Source organism: Nipponia nippon, unplaced genomic scaffold, assembly GCF_047370975.1.
Source record: "Nipponia nippon isolate SJK-2023a ecotype South Korea unplaced genomic scaffold, ASM4737097v1 scaffold_8, whole genome shotgun sequence".
Classification (NCBI taxonomy): domain Eukaryota; kingdom Metazoa; phylum Chordata; class Aves; order Pelecaniformes; family Threskiornithidae; genus Nipponia; species Nipponia nippon.
In genome coordinates, this window is record NW_028262402.1 from 46669378 (window position 1) to 46692940 (window position 23563).

General features: G+C 36.7%; 1 protein-coding gene across 4 annotated transcripts in view; it reads left to right on the forward strand.

Annotated features, from left to right (window-relative positions):
* GLIS3 (GLIS family zinc finger 3) overlaps nucleotides 1-23563 on the forward strand; it is a 178973-nt gene that overhangs the window by 105535 nt on the left and 49875 nt on the right. For 3 of the 4 annotated variants that reach the window (XM_087742320.1, XM_087742316.1, XM_087742317.1), the window contains exons 5-6: nucleotides 21691-21852; nucleotides 23324-23434. In XM_087742320.1, the coding sequence (XP_087598446.1) occupies nucleotides 21691-21852; nucleotides 23324-23434 (273 nt within the window). The remainder of the gene's footprint in view (nucleotides 1-21690; nucleotides 21853-23323; nucleotides 23435-23563) is intronic. The other variant, XM_087742318.1, reaches the window with a different exon arrangement.

Here is a 23563-nt window from a genome sequence, read left to right on the forward strand (position 1 = left end):
TGTTTGGGGCACATTAGGGGAGTTATGAGAAGATGACTGAGGATTATTGGCATGTAGGTGGTTTATTGTGCACTTTTGCATGGTGCATCTTTTCCTCTTCTTTCTGACACCTGTTGTCAGTCCCTGACACGTATTGATGACATAAGGTAAATTATGCTTAGTATAGTAAGAATCTTCATTTAGTGGGTATAGTTCTTTATTTTACAGAGAATAAAAACTATACTAATTGTTTTCTTTTTCTATTCCTTTCTATGGGAATCCTTAAAAAAAAAATCTTCTTTGCAGCTTAAGGAGCTGCTTTCCTCGCTTGGAGCCTTTGCGGAACAGTTCATATGCACTTAGCCATTATTTTTGCATTGAACTTAGTCGCTTTAGGCTGCTAGGGGACAATCATAAAAAATTCAGAATGAAGCTTCACTTATGTAACTGGTTTTGGATATTTACTGGACCCATCCAAACACATTGACTTTGTAAAATTTTGATGTATATCACATGAGAGCAACAGTTTATCCAGCTGCCTGTCAATGCTAACCATTAAGTAAAACAAAAGGAAAAAAAAAATCTTTCCCCTTTCTGCATATACCAACTCTTAATGTCAATGCTGTTCCATGAAATAAAAGCATCAAGGAATAATGCAATTTGTTTTAAATGAGGAGTGTCTCCCTCTAGAAGTGATTAGTAGTTAGGGAATATGAAGACTGTCATACCCATTTCTTTCTCTACTCTTACTTTCCCTCTCCCCTATTCTGATTGGTTCACCCATGCCTGATTTTAACAACAAAAGATGCTAGTCAAAAAATGTGCATATTTTCAAAACCTTTTGTTTGTGATGCTTGGCAAGTTGCAATATTTGGCAGTTCCCCAAGTATTCATACCACAATGACCATAGACATTATTTATTTTTCTGCCAATAAATGTAATAGCCTTTTTGTAAGAGCCTATCCCAAATATAAATTAAAAACAAGCTCAAAATAATTATGTGGCTTCTTAAGCATATTTTTTTAGTTGTGGCTACTTGCTGTGTCCAGGGGGAAGGGATAGAGAAGGCTAGGAACAACTTAAGATTCACATCCAATCTGGGCTTCAAACACAAGGCTTTGTTTATGTTGAATTTGCTTTCTTGCTGAAAGGAGGGAAAAAAACCTTCTTGTCACCAGAGATTAAATACTGAATGACATTATTAGGGCTCAGCAAAATCCTGGGATCCTGTGCAGCACTACTCTCCATTTCTTTCTTCTTTGTCTCCTTTCCTCTTACTTCTATAGTTTTCCTTTCTTAAAGGGCAACAGTGGTGTTCAAAGTCATTACATTGCTGATGAACTCTAAGTCACTCAGCCTTGTTTAAATAAGTGTAATTCACATAGGCAAAAAAACCAACAACATTCATTGTCTCTTAAGACTGGATCCTGTTTGCTGAGGTATATTGCATCTGCCTGTTTTCATTAAAGAGGTATCTTTCCAAAGGCTTAGAAAAATACTGCTTTACAAAAAGTACAGAGGAAAGATGACGGCATTTGAAGGCTTCTGGGGAAAAACTGAACTCCTCTTGCTGTTACTGTATTTACGGAACTTTTCTTGTACTGCAGGGTAGCGTACAAGTGAAGGTCCTGACACTGCAAAGACTGATTCATGGGATGAGCTTATGGCACTGTAAGTCATCTTAATTGAACCAAGCAGGACCTCTCAAAGTATTGGGGATAAAGGCCATTCCCGAATTGGTGCCTTAAATGGTTAGGAATGTGCTGAGAGAAAGTGTTGCTCTGAAACTTTTCCCTTATTTTTGCAAGTTTATTCTCCTGTAAAATACCCTATAGCAATTGAGGACATGGTGCTAATTCCAAGTTACCTTATTACACTGAATATAATTTCAACAGTGAAGAAAAGATTAAAATCAGGTTATGAATTATTTGTCACCAAAATAATTTAGTGATATGGATAATTAGAAGGGAGTAACTCCATCATAAGACTCTCATATCCTGTACCTTCAGTGAAGTAAATTCTAGTTGTATGAAGATGTTTCTGGGACAAATTTTACCCCACTGTAGTAAGTGTGGACTGATACTAGGTACTTTGTGGATAGTATTATGTCAGATGAAGAACCTGCCACTCAAGAATGAAGTGGTCAAGAATACAAAGAGGATTACGCAGTAATGATCTGCTGGATTCGGCTCGAAGTGCTCCACTGCCAGCTGCTGTGTCTGAGCAGCTTTCCAAAATTGTGGTCTGAGTCAGCTGGTAACTTTTTTCGTAGAATCTGGTTTCAGAGTAAGTGACTTCCATCATCTCTTTTCAACTAAAAAGAAAACAACACAAAACTTTATTATCATCATTGCAGGTCACATACCACCTTTGAGTGTTCTTTCACTTTAGCTGTTTGAGGCTTTTTTTACTTATTCTACAAAATGATTGGTAGTGTTGTTTGGTGACCCCATGTCATTTAGCTGGTGCTGTTTCCACCTCTCATGGGGTCAGAAGGCCAGACTGTGGCATATGGTCAGGACGCTTGGTGGGCTCTGATCAGTCATTTACTTTCTTGTAATGCAAAGGCCTGTTTATTTTGACACTTGTGCTGCTGTCAGAGGCAATGAGGGTCAGCAGTTGTGGTGACAAATTAGTTTTGACAAGCTTAATGACCCCAATGAAGAAAAGTCTGCAGCCTTGATAGCAACTGAAGAATAATTGGTTAGCTCAGCCAAACAGGGAACGTGTTAAAATCCCAAATCCTCTCTGGCAGGCCAATTACGCCATTCAGCAAAAGAGGTGGAAGGTTGCCATCAGCTTCTATAGTGATACAAAAGCATCAACAGGCTGTATTTCAATCAATTCATTTTTGTTTGGTGGGACATCAAGACACTGAAGGAAACAATTGAGCCTTTCAAGCAGTGTTGGTATTATAAATTGAAGCAGAAATCAAAGGGAAATCTTTGTAAGAGCCCTTTAGACTGTTATTGACAATAGTGGCTTGCAATGTTTCAGGTAAGCGTGTATATATATGTATGTTGAAAGAGCTAAGTGCAAAAGAATTATTCAGGTTTTCCCCAGTTTTTCAGACTGTAGGACAAAGCAACCAAAGTCAAGTAATAAAGTAATGTAAGTAACAGCGTAACAGCTGGCATACACTTAATGGAGAGTGTTTAATGTTTGATCTATACATAGTTTTCGTAAAGAGAATATAAACAATATACCATCATAGCCCTAACGTCAGGATCCCATAATGTATGTTGGTTTTGGAATTACAACGTGTGCTGTTAATAAGCATCAAAAGATCACTGCTAGCAGGGCTAGCAAAGGTGATTAGTTGTGGGGCCTTCCTATGAGCAAACACTAATGGAGGAAAAAAAAAATCTGTAGCACCATATTCGTACTAGAAATATCATCATTGCCATCATCCTTCTTCACTGCTGGGCTCTGATTCCTCCTCTGACTAACCATGAAAATAAAAGTAAATAAATGAAACCCTCACTTTTTCTGCAAAAGTGGTCAGTTTTCTAGAAGAAATAAAAGTTGCCAGTGCAGTACACCCAGAGATTCCACTGAGCCCTCCTTGAGTCATCTCTGAGGTCTGAAACTCGAGTCATCTTCAAAGATAAACCACTCCGGTTTGAATGCTTTATTGGTACATAGGATGCTAAGGGAAGAACAGAATACAGATGTCACAGATGTTTTTCATAGTGCTGCTGGTGTGACTGGAGTCAGTAAGTGCTTAGTCCAGCAGGATCCATCCTGAGATTGCCCATTCGTTTCAGTTTCTTGATTCTTCCAGGTCTCTGAAACCATGCCAGTTTTCCCCTCGCTTATCATTCCCTCCGTCCCACACACTCTAACATAGAAGTTGTTATCTGAAGATAATCGGGGCTCTGTACGAAGCTATCAATATTAAATGCCTAACACATTTACCAATCTGCTTTAAAATGTAATACAGATACCAGATTTGCTCACCCTGCATTTGGACATCTGTCCAGCCAGATGTTGACCTTTTCAATAGCAGTGTAAACATAAAGTTATTTTGAAACAGAAACTTCAGATAGGTAAAGTGCAATAGAGCACCATCCTGCTGTGTTTTCAACTGGTTTTGTGGAACACATCAACATGCACTTTTAGCGTTGCACTTGATTGGGAGGTGGGCATAAATCCAGGCTCAGAGTTAGTCTTTGGTTTCCATTAGCTCATGTAAGCTTCATCTGCTGTTCATTTTCAATTAGTCTTTGTGTTGTGTACTTGTCTATATTTTTGTCATCTGGCTTTGTCTTAATGGCACAGACCATTAAAATAGAAGATAAAGTTTTTACTGTCAGTTAAAAAAAAAAACAAACAAGCACGATGATTTTAGTCAACAGCGCAAAAATAGCTCAAGTCTCTGTTGTAGCTCCTCTAAGACATCCTTTCACAGTGGGAAAAGATTCATGTCAAGGACTAGTGAATACTGTAATGATTCACAATGAATGAGGTACATGTTAAGTTGCCAAGGGGAAATACATACTAAGAAGAAAGCAATGTCCACCAAGGAGAGGAGAAAAAAAACCTTAACTTCATGCATTGGTGGTATGTTCTAAGGATAGTTATTTACTGAGTCATCCTTTTATTTTTCTTTGGTGAAATTCAAAGCTTCTTATCCTTGCCCTCCGAAAATTGCACAGCTCATCCCCTACTTGTGCCTCTGAACCTGCAGGTATTTGGGGGTTTGTTCTTTTTGGCTGTACCTATGAGCAGTAAAAATAAGGTACAGCCATTAATCTGTTATTATCAAAAATGTCCTCTAGGTATTCCATAATCAGTTTTGGTGCCAGACATATTGCATAAATAAATAAAAGTCTTGTAACTTACTCATTGAACAAACACTTCACTTGAGGAATGGGCGTATGTACTTATCTTTAGCAATATGCCATACTTACCAATCTTCTTTTTCTTCCTGCCCCTATTTCATGCATCTCATTCTTCTGCCTGGCATTGCATGCTCTGTACTGGCTTCTCTCATCCTAGCCTTGGATTTATTCCCAAAGTGTTCTGCTTCTGTAAAGTCTGTAAACCCTTCAAGGCTTTCCTCGAAAATGACATCTGTTGCATGATAGGAGCAAAATCATTAGATTCATTAAGGCTTGTGATTATTCCATTAACACCCTACATTTATTACTGAATTCCTCTATTTACTCTTGCTTGCCCTTGCTCTATAATGATCACTTAAGGTTTATCATAGCTTAAGCCCCAGTTGCATGGTGAGAATCAGTCATGTGTAAGAGACTCATCTACTTACAACCTCAGGGGAAAGAAATGCATTGCGAGATGCATTGGAGAATCTGTGCTATATAGCAGAGAAACTGGTTTATTACTAAAGTACTTAATAATTCTCTTTCTGCATTGCTGCCATGCCACTTTTGTCAGGAGCCCCAGAGAAAGAAAAGGGTTCAGCACACCTCTAAGCTATGCCTGACATGAAATAAGTACGTGCTTGCTTTATTAAGCTATGTAGATGTCTTTGGTATTTTATAGGTTGGTTGTGGGATGTAAATGTTGTGTGAAAGATTTAACTTTCTTAGAAAGATGGAGAATAAAAAATAATCAATAGCACAATATCTTTATTAGCGTATTCCTCAACTTTTCCTGTATTAAATTTTTCAGAGATGAAAAGCTTTTTTGGCTCACCCTGAGGGAATTCTTTTGCATTAATCCCTCACAGTCCCTTCACCACAGGCCTTTTGTCACAAGGATTTTGTTTGCATAAGGTAGTGTCTCAGTAGACGGGGCCAAAAGTCCCTATATGTGTGACTTAAATGAGCTCAGCTTTTCAAGGGGACCCACATAGGCTTTGCATTACCTTACCTTCTGTTTTTGGGAACTTGAACCTTTTTCCACAGTCCATGTGGCAGGAGGAATAACAACCCTGTAGTGAGTCAGAAAAGATCGGTGGTGGCCATTGCCCTTAGGCAGAAGCTGTTGACTGCTGAGCTCTTTAGAAAAAAAATACTGTGCCCCAACCACAGTTTTACAACCAGCGAGTATGTGCCAGCAACTCTGCTGGGTGTGGTCCAGCTCCATGCCTTGCCTGGTCCTTCAGCTCACGTCCCGTGTGCTCAGCCTTTGCTCTGAACCCCTAGTTCTTTTCCTGGTACCCAGACATGTTTGTTGATTTAGCTGTGGCCCTGCCTGCTTCCAAACCAAGGTCCAGCCCTAATATTTGCACTCCCAGATTCTGCACCACATCATTGTTATCTCAGGCATTAGCCTTAACTCACTGGTGACAGCCTGAGTGCAGTGACGTCTGTTTGTCCTGACTGTAGCTGTGGCCTAACCTAGGCTCACAGTCCTATTCTGACCAGGGCTTGCCTGAAATACAGCCCCTACTGCCCTCACAGTGTGATTTCTGCTGACACCAAATGTTTTCTTCTATCTGCTGTCAGGAATGTCTGCAAGAGGCTAGGCTTTCTTGTGCACATAAATTGAGTTTCAGATGATGCAAAATGATCTCAGTTTGTTGGAATGGAGAGAGGAGCTTTGATGACATTAAATGGAATGTCCGAAAAATGCAAACCCTAATGATTATCTGAAGATCACGCTGCTTCCTTACTATGTCTTTTCTGATGTTAAGAGGGAGGAGGAAAGGGAGGAACAGCAGCCTTGTTTTCTTTCCTTTTGTACATATTTGTACATATTGGTGCTTTGCACTTGGGTACATTGCACCAAAAGGAGGAGAATAGCTTCTAGTGTTTTCTCTTGCTGCTGTTTTTACTGGCATGGGATCACAGCAAAAATCTTTCACAATTTGACATGGCACATACAGGCAAGGTGATTTTCTGTCCTAAAAAGAAGGTGCTGCCTATTTCTGCTTTTAGCATGCTCTTTTGACTTCTGGTTTTTTTCATCAAATTTTCTTAATTTTCATTTTATATTCAAAGCATAATCATTAGATTTCAGTTAATTCTACTGCAAAGAAATAGTAAATGGTAACCAATACTTTACTTTTTCCAACCTCTGGCCTCTTCCATTGGTTTTATCATCCTTAGCTAACTCATACCCATCAGTCAGATCTGTTGGTCATTTTGAAAATTATTTTCCTTCTGAGGCCACACTGCACTGAAGAACCGCATTGCCAGCACCTAAACTCTTGTCACCATCTTCTCACAGTCACAGCTTGCTCGCTTCACATCCATATGGTCTTCTGTCTTGCCCTTTTGAATCTGGAGAGCTTGCTCACCAGGTGGGTTTCTGTAAGCTTTCCCAGCTCTCTTTTTAATTCACAGGCTTATAACATGTGGGAGTATTGTCTGAGTTGTCATGAATTTTGAGATTTAGTTGCAGATAGTCAAAAGCATGTTTTCAGCTGAACAAATCAAATGAAGCAAAAAAGCTTCTTTCTGCCTTTATTCTTATTACACTTCCCAGCAGGAAAGAAGATTAAAGAATGCATACTCCAGATTCGAAAAGAATTTCTAATTTATGTCCTTTCTCCATAAGATACAGGGCTTAATCCTTTCTTTAGGGCTTTTTTTTAAACTAAACAAACAGGACCTAATTGAAAAAAGCTGAGCCTGCTAAGCAGCCAAGAATAGAAAACGTTTACTGAGCTGAGAACTGCGTTTTGAATATTGCTGGAAATTTGAATATGGTTTACTTGTGGGGTAAGAAAGAGACATCCTCTGGCTGTTTGCTGTTGGATTACAATGCAAGCACTTTTGCCTTGTTTTCCACAACTGTTCTTTTCTGCAGTCCATCTCGCTTAAACTGCGAGGTGAATATTCTCCTGTGCTTTGCCATGAAAGGAGAGCTGTGTAAGTAGCTCTGCTCAAAACAGGGGAAAGCTATGATTTTAAATGCTGTGTTGTATTATTGATTTCCCCTTTAACAGGGGACAAGTGGGGAAGAAGAGGTAAGGCTCCATTGCTAAATGGCTCAAAATGCATTTCACTCTAAACCTTTGGTTGCTTAGTTTAATTTACTTATTACAGATAAGAGTGCAGCGGCAAGGTCCTGGAATGATTTTTAGACTGAATCAGCAGAATCCTACTGTTAATGCCCTAAAAGGTGCTGCAGAACTGTTCAGCCAGCAATATTATGAGTTGATGAACTATAATTATCATGGGTCGTGGCCTAAGGATTAAGAAACTAATTCTACATTCCTTGCATATCCAAAATTCCCACTTACTTCAGTGGAAGTGGTGCATATTCAAGGACTGCAGAAATGGGACCTGTTTATTATGACAAAACTGTTATAGTGTGGGTTGGCAGTAATACAGCCATGTTAAGATTGTTTAAGGATTCACATTTACTTTATTTTAATTTGCTTACATTTTTGCTGAATAGTAACTTTTGGTGAGTTTTCTGTTCCATATTTTTTCAGTAGCCATACAGATACTAATCTGAACACTTTTTAATAAAGCAGCAGTTAACCTGATTTAAAAATAGTGTGTTTATTTTTCATTTTTTATTTGGAGGAAAACTATTTGGCAAGAGATGTCCCACTTTGGTGTCTGTAAGAATTGTTGTTGCTGTTTCTGAGCTAGTATCCTTGATGAATATTTTATTTATTGGGAAATGCAACTAAGGGCTAGCAAAAGAAATAAACAGATTCATGTCAGAATCAGCAAATTGCCTCAGCTGAATTAGGAAGAAAGCAATGGGAAAAGTCTAAACATGATTTTCACACTTTCAATATAAAACTTCAATTTTTATTTTGCAACAGCATATTTCTTTTTAAAAATGCCAAATTTTAATTGAGTAGTTTTTAAAAGTTTTAAAATTCGTAAAATACATGTTGTAATATGATCTTTTTTTAATTTCTGGTTACATAGTTTTAGGCTATGTGGGCTGGATTTTAAATACTACAGACTGTATTCTGGATGCCTCATACCATTCAAGCAAATGTGATACAACTGCAAACCCAAATTAACCACTTGAAATGTTAGAAAATCCTGAATATTTATGAATATGGCCATGAATGTAACTTCTGTATGTTTTACATGCCTCCAAATAGTTAGAAATATCACAAGGCAACATACTGTTATCTGCTTTTTATGTACAACTGTCAGGATTAAAATTTCCTTTGAAAAATCAGTGAGATGGCATTATCATGGTAGAGAGTGAGTATTACAAAATGGAGGCAGAAAAAACTAGTATGTGTCATGTCTATTCCCCAAATAGATGGAAATTCAAAGTTAAGAGTACAGTTAGAGGGTAGCCAAGTAATCCTTATAGCCAAGTATCCAAGTATAGTGGATAGGCATAGCTATAAGGATGCACAGATTATGTTTCAAAAAAATTCTACTAAAAGGCAGTGCAAGGAATAAAACTTTGGAATAATTTATTTAAAACGGGATTATCTTGGGACGACAACCCCTATAATGCTTTGATCACCACTGCATATTTATTATAAAATATTGTTACTGGCAGAGGTAAGGCTGCTCAGCTTAATTATATATATTCACTCCCATTGTATGACCATATCCATTTCACTATACGCCTCAGGTTCTTTGTGTAGGATAAGAGTAATGTTTTCCCTCTTTTCTCACATAGATGTTGGAGGGATTCGTTGATATAATAACATTCAGAATGTTATTTAAAAGGAAAATGCTAAGTACATTGAAGGAACAAACTATACATTTAATTTAATTAGACATCTGAAGTTCCTATGCTGGAGTTGGTTACATGCAATTGTCAATTTTAAAAGAGTACTTTTGACAATACAGGTGTAATTTCTTCTGTTTTATGAATGAGCAATCAATCTTTTTGGGGGAAAATCTGTGTGTGTGAACAGGTCATTTTAAAGGAAAGCTCTTTCCTCCAGCCCCCTCCCTTTAACTGTGCAAAAGTACTATCTTCTATGAAATGAAAAGTTACAACTGCATAGTGATAGACCTTTCCTTAAAACAGCATTGTGGATCTGACATTGCAGGTAAGTTCCTTTTTCTATTTCACAGTGAAACACCTGAATTACTCAGTGAATAAAAAGAATTAAATCCTCTAACAAAAGCAGAGGACTTGCATCCAATGAAAAGGATGTATGTTTTCAAATTTCCCTCATCCTTCTGAAGAAACTAACTGAAGAATGCTGGGAAGCCTGTTCTTTGAACTTAATGCTATGATAATATATTTCCTTTAAATATAGAAGAAAATATATTATTTTTGTCAAAATACAGAATTTAAAATAAAAAATCCTATTTTTAGCCTTAATTTTTTCATAAACTTGTGGCATGGTTCTAATTTTCTTATTGTTTCTTCGCCAGTTAAGTGAGATTGGTTGGATCACAGATGTGGTTTTATAAATTGTTAATAATACAGAGAAAAAAATAGAAAGAACTATTATCCAAGAGGTTTTTCTGTCTTGTTGAATATTTCTTGGTTCTGCCAGAGTGTAACAGAAACAGTCCTTTCTATATTATGAACTGAGTGGACCATGAATACAGCATGGATTGAGTGGCTTGAACTTCTCATTAATTCAACAAGAGACATTTGAGAAATATTACCTCCCTGATAGAAATATGCCAAATAAATTCTGTCATATGCAATTTGCAAAAAAATTACGTCCCCTGATGAAGTTATTGTTGCATAATGGATAATCTAAGACTTTTTGGTTCTTGAAATCAAACAGTATGCTTCTGTGTATCCCTATGAGACAGCGTACTCAGGAAAAGGTACACCTCACACCATTACAGATTGGAACAGCACCACAGTTTAATCTTCTGTTATTTTAACAATAAAATATTGTGTTTATATGAGTAAATTAAAATTGTGTTTATGCAAGAAGTTACATATGATTGAGCCAATTTGGCAGGAAAATAAGTGCAAATGTATGTAAATATTGTATTAAAATTAATAGAGTTGCCTTTTTCAGTATATTGCTTGGTGCATTTTTCCAGTGACCCTTGAACTTCTAAATGCAAGTCAAGGTTTGGCCAAGCATATTTCTCTCTCCTAATGATGCCTCTTCCTGTATGCATTGTGCTTTTCTGTCTTGGGCACTTTAAGTTGAACACCACTTTACATAAACAAGCAACCAATTAAATTATGCCTTATGCTTTTGCTTTAATAAAACCTCTTTAACCAGGCCCTTTAATTAACATCAGTGTCAGTTTGTCAAAGTTGGAGCTATTAAAACTTTTTTTCCCAGGATAACTTAAGTACATAATTTCTTTGGACACAAAGTTAGTGTTTATGGACATGTTCTACTGTATTCTAGCATATTTTCTCTAGGCAAATGCTGCACTCATGAAAGATCAAATGGATATTTCACTGCCTATTTTGCTCTTGGCAGTGATCTATATGGCTTTTTTAAATTAAAAAAAAAAATCTGTAAGAAAAATTAATTTTTACTCTGTAAATAATAAATGGAGTTTACTAAGAGAGCCTATGCCAGATAGCAGCTGGCCTTGTGTACATATGCCGGGAGTAGAGAGAACCTCATACCCAGATCTGTAAAAAGCTGTGCTATAAGTTTTACAGTGTCAGCAGTGAGCTATGTACCATAGCTGTGAGAATTTACCAATACTCTAGTCTAGAGAATCGTCTTAGTGCTTTCCTGTCTCTAATATCATTTTATCTGTGAAAAATGGCAATTGAGTGATATATTTTTAAATAACTGTAAGAAGAAATACTTTGATAGTATTTGTAGAACAGCTTGCATGTTTGATTGAATTTTTCAGTCCCAGTTTGCATGTTTATAGATGCGATAGGATAGGATAGGATAGGATAGGATAGGATAGGATAGGATAGGATAGGATAGGATAGGATAGGATAGGATAGGATAGGATAGGATAGGATAGGAAAGGATAGGATAGGATAGGATTAGGGTAGGATAGGATGGAATAGAACAGAATGGACCATTCCTACTTCTATGTATACATATTTGTATTCTATTTCTATTTATAGAAAATAGAATGAATCTGAATAATCTGAATTTGGACATGGAGTTTGGTGAGGAAGAACCCTCTAGACTCATGCTTCTTTTCCATTTGGGCTATGTTTTCAGAGGTTCCTTGATCTTTTATTCCTTTTTTTCTCTGGTGTAATAGAGATCAAAATTTAGTTCTATGTGAAATTCTCAAAGAGCAAAATGCTCTAAAACAACAGAATCTTCCCAGTGAGAATGTGGTTTACACTCCCTCCTCTCCATGTTTGAAAGCCTATGATCTCAATTTATAGCATATCTCTGGCATGAGATCCTGTAGAGATCTGAACTACAGAAATGAGATGTAGCTACATGTTTGAATTTGTATTGGAGGGGAAGATAGTGTTCCTGCATATATTTTTGTAAAATACCTGCAAAGAAATAACTGGTTTTTTACTTGACAAAAGGTTATTTAGTTCTTGCAAGTTTACTAGAAGGAAGAAGTATCCAAATCTAGATTACTTCTCTGGGGTTTAGCAATAATAGTAGCTGCTTTAACAGTGAACAATTTTAGAACTGTGTTGACTTTTAGTAGAGAAAGCTGCATGAATACAGATGATGACCTCAGTTACAAGAGCATCAAAGACAGCCTTTTAGAAAAGCCAAAGAGGAAGAGAAAGAAAGAGGAAAAAAACGGAAAAAAATCAGGAGCACTGTCTTCCTAAAGGAAGCAATGAAAGAATTCCCAAATTGTTCCTCTAATGGGTTCTGTACCATATGGTTTTTGAATCAGTAGCAGCTGATGTGTTCAGTAATAGTTCCTTTTGAAGGGACTTGTCATAATATTTACCTTCTCTACAGCAACAGAAATAGCTTCCAAGGCTGAAATGGCCATGCTTACTAAAACTAATGAAAACAAAAGACATTTCCATGGTGAATGAATCTCTTGACACCATTATTTAGGGGATAAATAACATTCGATGTACTGCGCTTCATTTCAGCTGAGGTATTTGTGTCTTTAGGTACTGAAAATGAAAAGGAGAAATGAGCATGCTACATTTATCACGAACACATAAATGAAAAGAGCCATCTGTAAAGAGAGTTCTCACAATAAATGAGTATTGTGGGTGGGGTCAGTTCCTTACCTGTTTTCCTCTTCCACTTTTACTGCAATTTGGTGGCATCCTTAATCCACTGTTCCTGTTTGTCTTGTCAGAACTGACACCACAGTGTTCTCTGTGAATATTGATCTCCTTGGAAAGGAGATTAAAATTAAATTTTATTGATAAACTCAAGTAATCTGTCTACATATGGAAATACTCAGCCAAGTGTGTACCGTGTGACTGATAAAGTGAGATTTTGTTCAAAGAGAATGCAATAGACTAGCCTCTCTCATGTGTCTGTCTGAAAAAGTAGCCCAATTAAATTTCCCATATGTTAACCAATGTGTAACTTTTTGCTCTGCATTAATATCTCCTCTTTTTCCTTTGATTTCATTGCATTTTTTAGTTATAGCAGTGGTATGTAGCATACCAAAGAGATGGATGTATTGGAAAACTGAAATCAGATTAGGATATAGTTTATTAATCTTGTTATACACACGCACACACACACAAGAAGCATTATGTGCTCCTTAGTCAAAAGCTCTTAAAATATGTGCCTTATAGCCATAAGCACTGACTAGTCCCGTAAGTCTTACACCTGACTCATACTATGAACTTCTATAATATGTATGTCTATTGAGTATAATAAGCCTTTTAGCTTAAAGTAGGAAGTACAGAGAAGATAAATAACAATTTACTTCAGGCTTTGTCATGGTCTGTAATTATCTTTTGTTTGCATTTATACTTACGCAATGCTGGATCATAAACTTTCAATGGAGTCTACCAGAAATACCTGAAGTGAGGATGAAAAACCTTCTTTTTTTAAGAGGGAAAAAAGAGAACAATTACCTATTGATTTCAATAAGCTTTGGACTAAATTGTCATTGAAGGGTTGGGCAAAAAAGCGTCTATTATAATTGTATGCAACACATATAAACATGGTCTGTCATTATTTACTGGAGCAAAGAATTCCAAGACATTGTATCATTTCATAAGCTTAACTATAAAAGCAAAAAATAAATCCCAGCCTTTGCATAGCTTTGAGGAAAATATAGCCTTGTATAAGCACTGTGCATCCACCAAAGCATTCAGTCACCATGTCACAAAATGTATTCTGTTCAGACAGAAATGGTTGCACTATAATGAAGTGCTGCTCTGAATGCTACATTTCCCCCCATTTAAACACTTCAAGGGTTAAAAGCACAGCAATTATTTTATGTGAAATGAACCTGGGCTTTTAAATCTCAGCTGTGGCATGCAGCCTCCTTGTTGGTGAGCACCTGATGTCAGCAGTTTGAATGATGTCTGACACTAATTATGTGTCATTCACAAGATTGCCAGTCTTGGGGAATAAAAAGCTATTTAAAAGATTTTCATATGAGGTCTTACTCTCAATTTTTTGAAAGCCCTTATGTCTCTTGCAGAGCAGCACCCTGCTAATGCTGCTGAGGAAGGGAAATGCTTTTTAAAAGACTATTAATTAATGTTTGAAATGCATCGTTCTTGTCTGAAAGCCATATAAAGAACAGCTTTTACATCTATTTGTGTGATAAATGCAAAGCTTGGGAAAGATACTTTGTCCCTGTCATACCACCTGCCTTGGTGCTGACACAGAAGAACTTACCTGGTCAGCGTATCAGAGCATTCAAAATTAATTGACAAATAGACATAAAACATTGTTAAATAATTAATGTGCCCTTTATCTGCTAATAAATCTTTTTAAAATGCTACATGACTACTGAACAATTCAAAGATTTGGTTTGAGGCCTTATGTATATGCTACTCTGGATTTATTTTTTCCTCTATAGATTTTTGGGATACCATTTCCTCCATTTGTGTATATGCATTCACATGTGCCAGCATTCCCTAGAATTCAGAAATGGCTTATATTTTCGTTCAGATAACTTTCTCCAAAGTCTAGGATTTAAAACTTTTTTTTGTCAAGCTTATGGTCAGCATATGAATATTGCTAAAGTAAATGAGTCAAGCAGCTTGTCAAAGCTAGCTCAGACAGTAACTTGCTGTTGTGAATGGGATCAGGACAATGTCCAGACAGGACACCTGTGTGAGACAGAGGCAGCATTTTATACTGTCTTCAAGCAGGCAGACTCACACCAGTTTGGATCTTTCAGCATGTTATATCGAGTTATCTCAATCTGTTTCTAAAGGCTCAGAAGGCTACATGAAACGTCTTGGAGTCTTTCTTCACCTTTGTAGTGTCCCACTTGTTGCATTTTCTTCTCCCATATCCATCAGCTCTTCGAGGGAGCTTGTGTTATGAACCCTGGGATGGAAGAAGGAAAAGTAGAAAACTAGTACTATGTTTCTGTATTCATCTTTTACTGAAAAAAATATTAAATAAAATTGTAAATGGTAAGCCTAGAATATTTAAAAATAGTCCAACATTATTCATTAATAATTATTAATATATATTATTTTATATATATTATAAGATGTATTAATGAATGTATCTTAAATGTAATTCAAATGTGAAACCATAGGCAGATAATGCTGTTTCCAAAGGAGGTCTTGCACTGAATTTTGTCTCAGTGCTGGTGAGGATCAATGTGGAATGGAATATAAAATATATTTCACTGCTGGTGAAATGCCTGTGGTTCTCTTTTTGAAAATGACAGTACGCAATATAATTGGGTTTCTCCAAGGCTTTTCATGTTTGAACCACATGACATTTTTTAACCTTATGTGGAGGGAGATCTCTGCAACTACCTGAAAGGAGGTTGTAGCAAGGTGGGGGTTGGTCTCTTCTCCCAAATAGCAAGCGATAGGACGAGAGGAAATGGCCTCAAGTTGCACCAGGGGAGGTTCAGATTGGATATTAGGAGAAATTTCTTCACTGAAAGGGTTGTTAAGCATTGGAACAGGACACCCAGGGAAGTGGTTGAGTCCCCATCCCTGGAGGTATTTAAAAGACAGGTAGATGTGGTCCTTAGGGGCATGGTTTAGTGGTGGACTTGGCAGTGTTAGGTTTATGGTTGGACTTGATGATCTTAAGGGTCTTTTCCAACCTAAATGATTCTATGATTCTATGATTTTAAGTTTTTTGTGTTAGGTTCCATTCGTAGGACACATATTAGATAAAGAGTGCTTCACTTGTTCTCTAAATAGTGGTGCTAAGTAGGTAAACTTTTTACATTTAACAGGGACTAGTAGAGCCACAAATACTGAGGATATCACAGTGTTACAGATGATCTAATTGACTTTGCTGAATTATTGCATTATAAAAAGGTGCACTGTAAAACAGCCAAATGCAAAGCAATACAAGCAAGAATGAAGACATATAGCTTGTATTTACAATGTGAGAAATTCTGCCTAGCAAAAAGTGAGTCTGAGTGGGAATTTCGTATTACCAACTGTAATGAAAACCCTCTGTAAAATGCTCTGACTTAAACAAGGCTAACACAATCCTTGAATGAGTGAAAAAAGAGGGTTTAATTCAAAAAAGTCACGTTACCTGAATGCCTAGCACTGGTAACACTACTACGTAAATATTGATCCTATATTTTGTGTCCCAAGTGAATGTAGAAGCAGTCAGAAGGGGATCACAGAAATTGTCCATGGAAAACCAAACCGTGTTGTGTGAAGAGTTTATAAAGTATGCATCTATGTAGTCATGGGCAATCAGTCATGGGTTAATGTGGATTAGCCATGGGTTAGCTGATGAAGGAAGAGCTAGATGTGATCTGAACTGTATGTCTGTGAAACTGCTGGTTTTCCTACCTGTGTGGATGTAGTGGGGAGGGCCCAGTCCCACACTGTTATGATGCCATGTGTCCTTGGACCAGAAGTAGCATCCATTGTGCTTAATAAAGAAGAGGCATGGAAGGTGTTGTTGATTATTTTGATACTTTTTCATGGAAAGCGTGTTGAAGGGTGCTAGTGTTGCTAGGGTGAAGCTTCTTATCCTGTTGACCTTGTAAAATCAGGGAGGAATTTCTCCCCTCTGATATGTATCTTAGTTTCTGGGTGCACTTTTTTCTTCTTTTTTTGCATCATCAAAGGTTCACCATGGCTTAACAGGTTACTAAGCCAAACAAACTCGTATTCTGCAACTGTATAGGAACATATTTGAAGCATCTGGTTAGTACATCCTGGGTGTGTACGTAGGGTTGGGTTAATTTCCTCCAAGTCAGTTTGGCAGAGATTTGGACAGTTCTTCACCTTTACATCAAGCATAGGTCACAGCTAACTTTCTGAGATCATTTTGATGTATCTCATCCAATCATTTCCCTATATCACAGCCTTTTGGGGGCCTCTCAGTCTCTTCTGCTTGTTGCCTGAGGCATGTATTCTGTTTTATTGAAGAACAAAATGTATTCTGTCACTTAAGTATCTACATTTGTTATTGAGACTTTGTGTGGGCACTGGCTAGCTCTTGATACATAGAAAGCCAGCTGTTGCAATTTAATGGTTATAGGAAAGTTGATGTTTAGCAAAGTCAACATTAAAAAGGAAGAACACCCCTCTCACCGTAACCTTAGAGAGACACCAGATTGGAAACATGTAATGAAATGTATTCACTATAATATCCCATAAATATTTCCCCACACATGGCAACAGACTAGGGAAATGCTTATCCTTCACACTTAACAAATAAAGGATGATCCTCCCCCAAATGCAGTGATGCTGAAAAATGTTTGAGGATCTCTGTGTAAAAAAAAGATATTAAAAGCCTAAACATGAGAGTATCAGGATAGGACAGTAACATTATGTTGTATATTGGATTAAACATTACTATAAAATCAAATACTGCTCAGGGGTGAGTATTTATAAGAGTATTTAATTTTATTTGGTTTGGTTTTAGAATAAATTTCCAAGTAGGTCTGAGAAAGCATTGCTTATAGTGAGAAAGCAAATAATTTATATATATATAAAAATTATTTGGGAGAAAGTTAAGTGACTTGATAACAGAAAATACCTAAAATCAGAAGTTATCTTTTACATTACTTATCACGTCAATATAGCAGAAAAAGACAAAAGAAAATACACTGTTTGGATGCTGAAGCAAAAGAAATTCAGATAGGAAAAGGTGAAGATTTTTAATAGCAGATAATATTAGGGGATAGTTGGACTAAAAGGAAGCTGGGCTGTCTGTCATTGACTTTAAAAATCAAGACTAGATACTTTTCTGTGAATGGATCAGATCTCAGACAGATGTGGTTTGCCAGAGCAAGGTCTTCAGTCTTTGTTACACTGGTGATCAACTGAGATAATCAGAGCAGTTCCTTTTACAGTGAAAACTGACTAATTTCTTAAACACTTGGCCACTGAATATCTGCTACTAACATTAAAGTACTCACACAAATATTACCATGCTGTTCCTATAATGTAAGGGTCTAAATGTATTTCATAATGAAGGTTGCTGTCTAATTCCAGACAGGGCTCAGAAATGCATGGTGCATCCAGCAGGGCTCTACATGCTGCACAGATTATTTTATAGAAATCTATGTAACTATATTGTAATTTTACAGACATCTGTGTATACAAACACGAACAGCACACTCATGAGAACACAAGTGTTTTAAAGTCATAGAGCTGCTTTTGCTTTTTATTGACATGCTTTACCTTTTGCTGTAAATATATAGTTTCTTCCTTTGACAAGTATCCTTATAAAAAGATAAAGTAAACATGGATATGGACACCCCAATGAATATGTTTTAAAAAGAACTCCCAAGTTTAGGAAGTAAACAGAGGAAATTTTCATTATGAGCTGCTTAATGGTTTCAATTTGCATGCAACAATAAAAATAAAAGCTCAGTAACTGTGATTTCTGTATTGCAGTTTAGGAAAACATTACACAATTAATTCCACATAATACTTCCAAAAAATCTGGTTTAATCAGGAGTATGTTTAGGAGTGTTAAACAGCTTCAGAATACCAAATGCATGCCATGTAATTAAGTGACTAATTGTAATAAAGGTGTTACATCCTCCTCTTCTACCACAGTTAATAACTTAGAAAATACGAAGAGTTCCATTTCAAAATACAACTACCATCTACCTGACCTTTTTTCCCCATAGGTAATTGTGTCATCTCTGGAATACTTTCACTGAAATCTGGTTATCAGGAAAGAATGTATGTTCTGTGTTGTTGGAAATAATATCTTTTCATTCCTTTTATCTTAAGCACCAGAGATTCCCAAGGCTTCAAAAAGTCTGGTTTGAATGGTAAACATTCATTAACTGTTGTGTAAAGATGGTCTTTCTAATAATACAGGCTTGTAGTTTCTGTGTTTTGCTAGAATAGCCTTTTCTGCAATATACAACTATATATAGCCTTGTGAATATGACACACAGTAATTTAGGGCTGTGCAGGGGCGACAGAACTTCAGGGTATCTGGTCTGCTTCAACATTATGATCAGCAATGCAGGAGTCTTCAGAAATCAAAATTTTTAAATTTGTAAGATAACATTCCCCAGTTCTGCTCAGTTAAACATTTTTGCCTAGTTAAATTCAAAGCTAATTTTACAATAATATAAACAATTATTTACATGTTTAATTTTGTTTGTATGCTTGAAGATTCAAGGTTTAATAACTTGTGAAATAAACAAAACAGAGGGCCTGCTTTTAGAACTTTTTCATTGGGCTGAGTTTTACCCTATGAAATTGAAGGCTGCTTGAGATACTACAGTTTGTCTTATACAGCTTAGTTACTGTCACTAGAATGGATGGTTGTTCGTTTATGAATTTAATAAGAAATAATAACTTGTCTACATAAGATAGGCTAATCAGTAGGTTTCTTTGTTATTTTAACATAGCTGCTCTTGAATTATTTTGCTTTTCAAAGGCCATTTGTTATACCAGTGTTTTTGGTCTCATGTTTTCTGTGCTTTCTCCACTTCGGGCAATTGTAAGAGATATCTGTCTAATTTTTTTTTTTTTTATTTATCCTGGAATATTTTCTAATAATAGTTCCCTAAAAGTAAAAATATTTTTATACTTGCAACAATGTTTTGCTTGCATACTAAACCTTCATAAACATAAAGGTAACACTATATGTACAAGCATAAATTAATGTTTAGTGATCAAAATTGGATAATCTGGAAAACACTGTAGGTTTGCTTTGGATAAAGGGATGGAGCATAAATAAAAAGCATCATGGGTTGAGAAATTTTCTGAAATGTATGTGCGTGAAAGATAAAATTACAGTTATGATATAGTGGGGGTGGTTCATCCCATTTCTCAAGCTTTATTTTCTTAAGCTTAATATTAATACTGCTATTTTATAGGTAATGCGTATTTTCTCCTATTTACTGTGTTTTCCTGGGCAACATTCAGTCTATTCTTCTGTTGATAAAATTAAACAAAAGCTGTTAGGGGTGCTGCACAGAAATTCACCCTCCCCAGTTTGTTTGAGGAGAAATTTTAGTTTTTCTGTATTTTGTCTCTGCACTTTATTCTTTGAAGCTGTAACTCTGTCTTGCATTCCTCAAAAAAAATGAAGTGCTTAAAATTAAGTTATGAAAATTTTATATCCTGTTTTTTTCTCTTTTTTGAAGGTCTTACAGATTTGTAAGAAAGATATGCTAATTATTATCAGAATTATGTAGTGTTTTCCTACCTGTGCTTTTGTAAACATACATGCACTGAATAATATATTATAGAATATATTTGTGTTATTCTAACATCAGCGAAAAATGGCCCATTTCTTTTCAAGTGAGTAAAATTAATAGGACGAGATAATGTGAAAAATTTTGTGTTAGCATTAGAAATATTTGACATCTCTGTTTATGCATTATTATTTTTGCAAGTATACAAGAACTGCAGACTAACATGTTATGCAGCAGATGCTTTCAATGTTGCACAGTGGAATGTGCAGCAGCTGAAACTAATGAGATTAATTGATCTTGACAGGTAGAATTAAAAAAGCCTATACTTCTAACTAATATTCATAAATATTCAAGTCTAATTGAAATCAAATGTACATAAAAATGCTGGTGTGAAATAGAACTGGTGGATTTTAGTTTCCCTTAGGATAAAGTATACTATGGGAAAATGATAGATGAAGAACTGGTTTTCTGCTCATATAAACGTAGGTTTCTCTTCAGATGCAGTACTTGATTAGGTGTAGAAATACTGTGCCACGTGATTATTGGTTACCCATCTGGATTAAAACCTATTTTGATGGGCTCCCATTATTTTTAGTACCTCATACATTTACTCATAGCAGAAAGGTAAAGAAATATTTCAAAAATAATTTTACTTTTTACATCACCATCAGCAAGGCAGAGCAGACTGACATTTCTCTGCATGATTTTGTTGTTGTGGTGTAGGTTGGGTTGGTACTGAGAGATGCCTGCGTTCGGCTCAGTTGCTAATATCCAAACAAGCCCAGAGAGGAGCTAAGGGTAGCTAGCACAGGACTTGGGAATGCCACAGTGACCATTTTGCTTTCCATGTGCTATTGGGAGAATCAGCTGGGGCTGTGTTTCCCAGATAGGCTGAGTGGTACTGCTCTCTGACCTGACTGGTTTCTTAGGGTCTCAGTGTCCCATCTGTAAAATGGGAGGAGGACATAGTTTCCTAATTCAGCCATATGCAGGGAGGATAAATACATTCTTACGGCCTAAATGGTTCAAACCCTGCAGCAACACCCACCCTTTGAAAAGCCAGGCTTTCCTCAGCTCTGGAGAGGCATCCAGCCATAGCAGGCTGGAGGTCTCTGCAAGCCCTTTCACCCTCCTGCTCAGTGTTTGCTCTTGCAGTTTGCTGTGTGTGTGTTTTCCTTTCAAACCATTTCTTTCTCTTTTCTAGTTTGAGGGTTGCAAGAAAGCCTTTTCCAGACTAGAAAATCTCAAGATTCACTTAAGGAGCCATACAGGTGAAAAGCCGTACCTGTGTCAGCACCCTGGCTGCCAGAAAGCATTCAGCAACTCCAGCGACCGCGCCAAGCACCAGAGGACACACTTGGACACCGTAAGGAAGCTGAAGTCCCGTTGCAGTCCCCTGTACATTAGACCATGTGCTCCTTTCCTCCAGCTTGGTGGCAGGAGGTAGCCCATAACCTTAGAGACAGGAGGGAGAAGTGTCTGATGAGGCTTCTAAGGCCCATAACCTTAGAGACAGGAGGGAGAAGTGTCTGATGTTTCAGAAGTGACCCAGTAAATGTAAGCATGGATGAAAACGGGCCAAACTAGTTGATAAAAAGGCCACAGCTCCATGAGCTTTGCTGAAGACAGAGACAGTAACTTTCTCTCAGTTAGGTGATCTTTGGGGAACCTGAAGTCACTCTGCAAAGACACATATTATCTGTGATAATAACTGCTATTCTCTGACAAAAAGTCAGTTAAACTTAAGGCTGGGGCATGTACCAAAAAGTCAAGAGAGGAAGAATAATTTTGTAAATCTAAAAATTTTCATGCCAACAAATTGTTCCTTGTGAATTTGAGTCATAGCTGAGATTTGCTTAAAAACTTTTGTTTCATAACAAAAGATCATGTTTTGTCAGAGGCAAGCGATTTCCAAAGGGCAGAAGTCCATAAAGAAAAGAAGAACAATGCCATTTGAATTAAATGGCTGTCAGAAAACTTAAATTATCCATTTGGAATAGTTGATAGTATGGCTGGTAAGTTAATCATTTGTACCAAGTGTTTTCAGAAATGCATTGTGAAACGTAAATGGCTAAATTGCAAAATAGCTGATTTCAGCAAACAATTGGACCTGATGTTCATTTAATACTCTGTATTGTGGACCTACAAGTCTTCAAGAAAGAGACAGGTTAGAACAGGCAGGAGGAGATAGAGATTTATATTTATTTGGTGAGTTAGATTTTTTTGGGCTTTCTTTTAAGAAAACTACAAAGGTATTACAGGACTGGTGTCTTTCTAAAATGATGTGTTATTAGAAAATGTGAGCTGAAGGGGTTTGTCTTGTACTTCACATTAAAATGTGTATTTTTGTGTGTAATATTTTTGAAAGTTCAGTATTCAATGCTTGCTTTGATTTTTGCTTGCTCTCTCTGTAATGTAGTAAACTAACACTTTTCTTGTTCTCTTTTTCTGAAGCAGATTCTTCTATAATCCTAAACAGTCTATCTGGGCCTTTACTGCAGTTTCTTTACCTGATTCACTAAAGAATGTAATTTCTGATTAAGTCAAAGATTGCTCTGAGGGTGGAAGAAATGTGAGTATAACTAGCAATATTCATTGTACTGATTACAAAAACAAAGGTAACAATGAAAGGTGCCATAATGAAAGCTTTCCTTTGGTTTGTCTTCCTTATAAGCCTTACTTTCCTCCTTTCCCTTTCTAATAAATTACCGAGCATTCTGCTTGTAATAATGGACAACACTGGTGGTTTGCAGCATCCCAAGGCTCGAAAGGGATTCTCTTCAGTTAAAATAATCTGTGATTTAACAGCTGCTTTATCCTTTTTCTTTTTAACTTAGAAACCTTATGCATGTCAGATTCCAGGATGTACTAAACGATACACAGATCCAAGTTCCCTGAGAAAGCATGTGAAAGCCCATTCTTCCAAAGACCAACAAGTCAGGAAAAAGGTAAATTTTCTACAATGTTGACTGGTGTAAAGCTTATGTGGAGAAGTCTGTGTTCTAATATTAGATGTTTCAATGCATCTTCAAGTACTTGTGCTGATTTCAGACTGTTGATTAGAAAAACTGTTAATG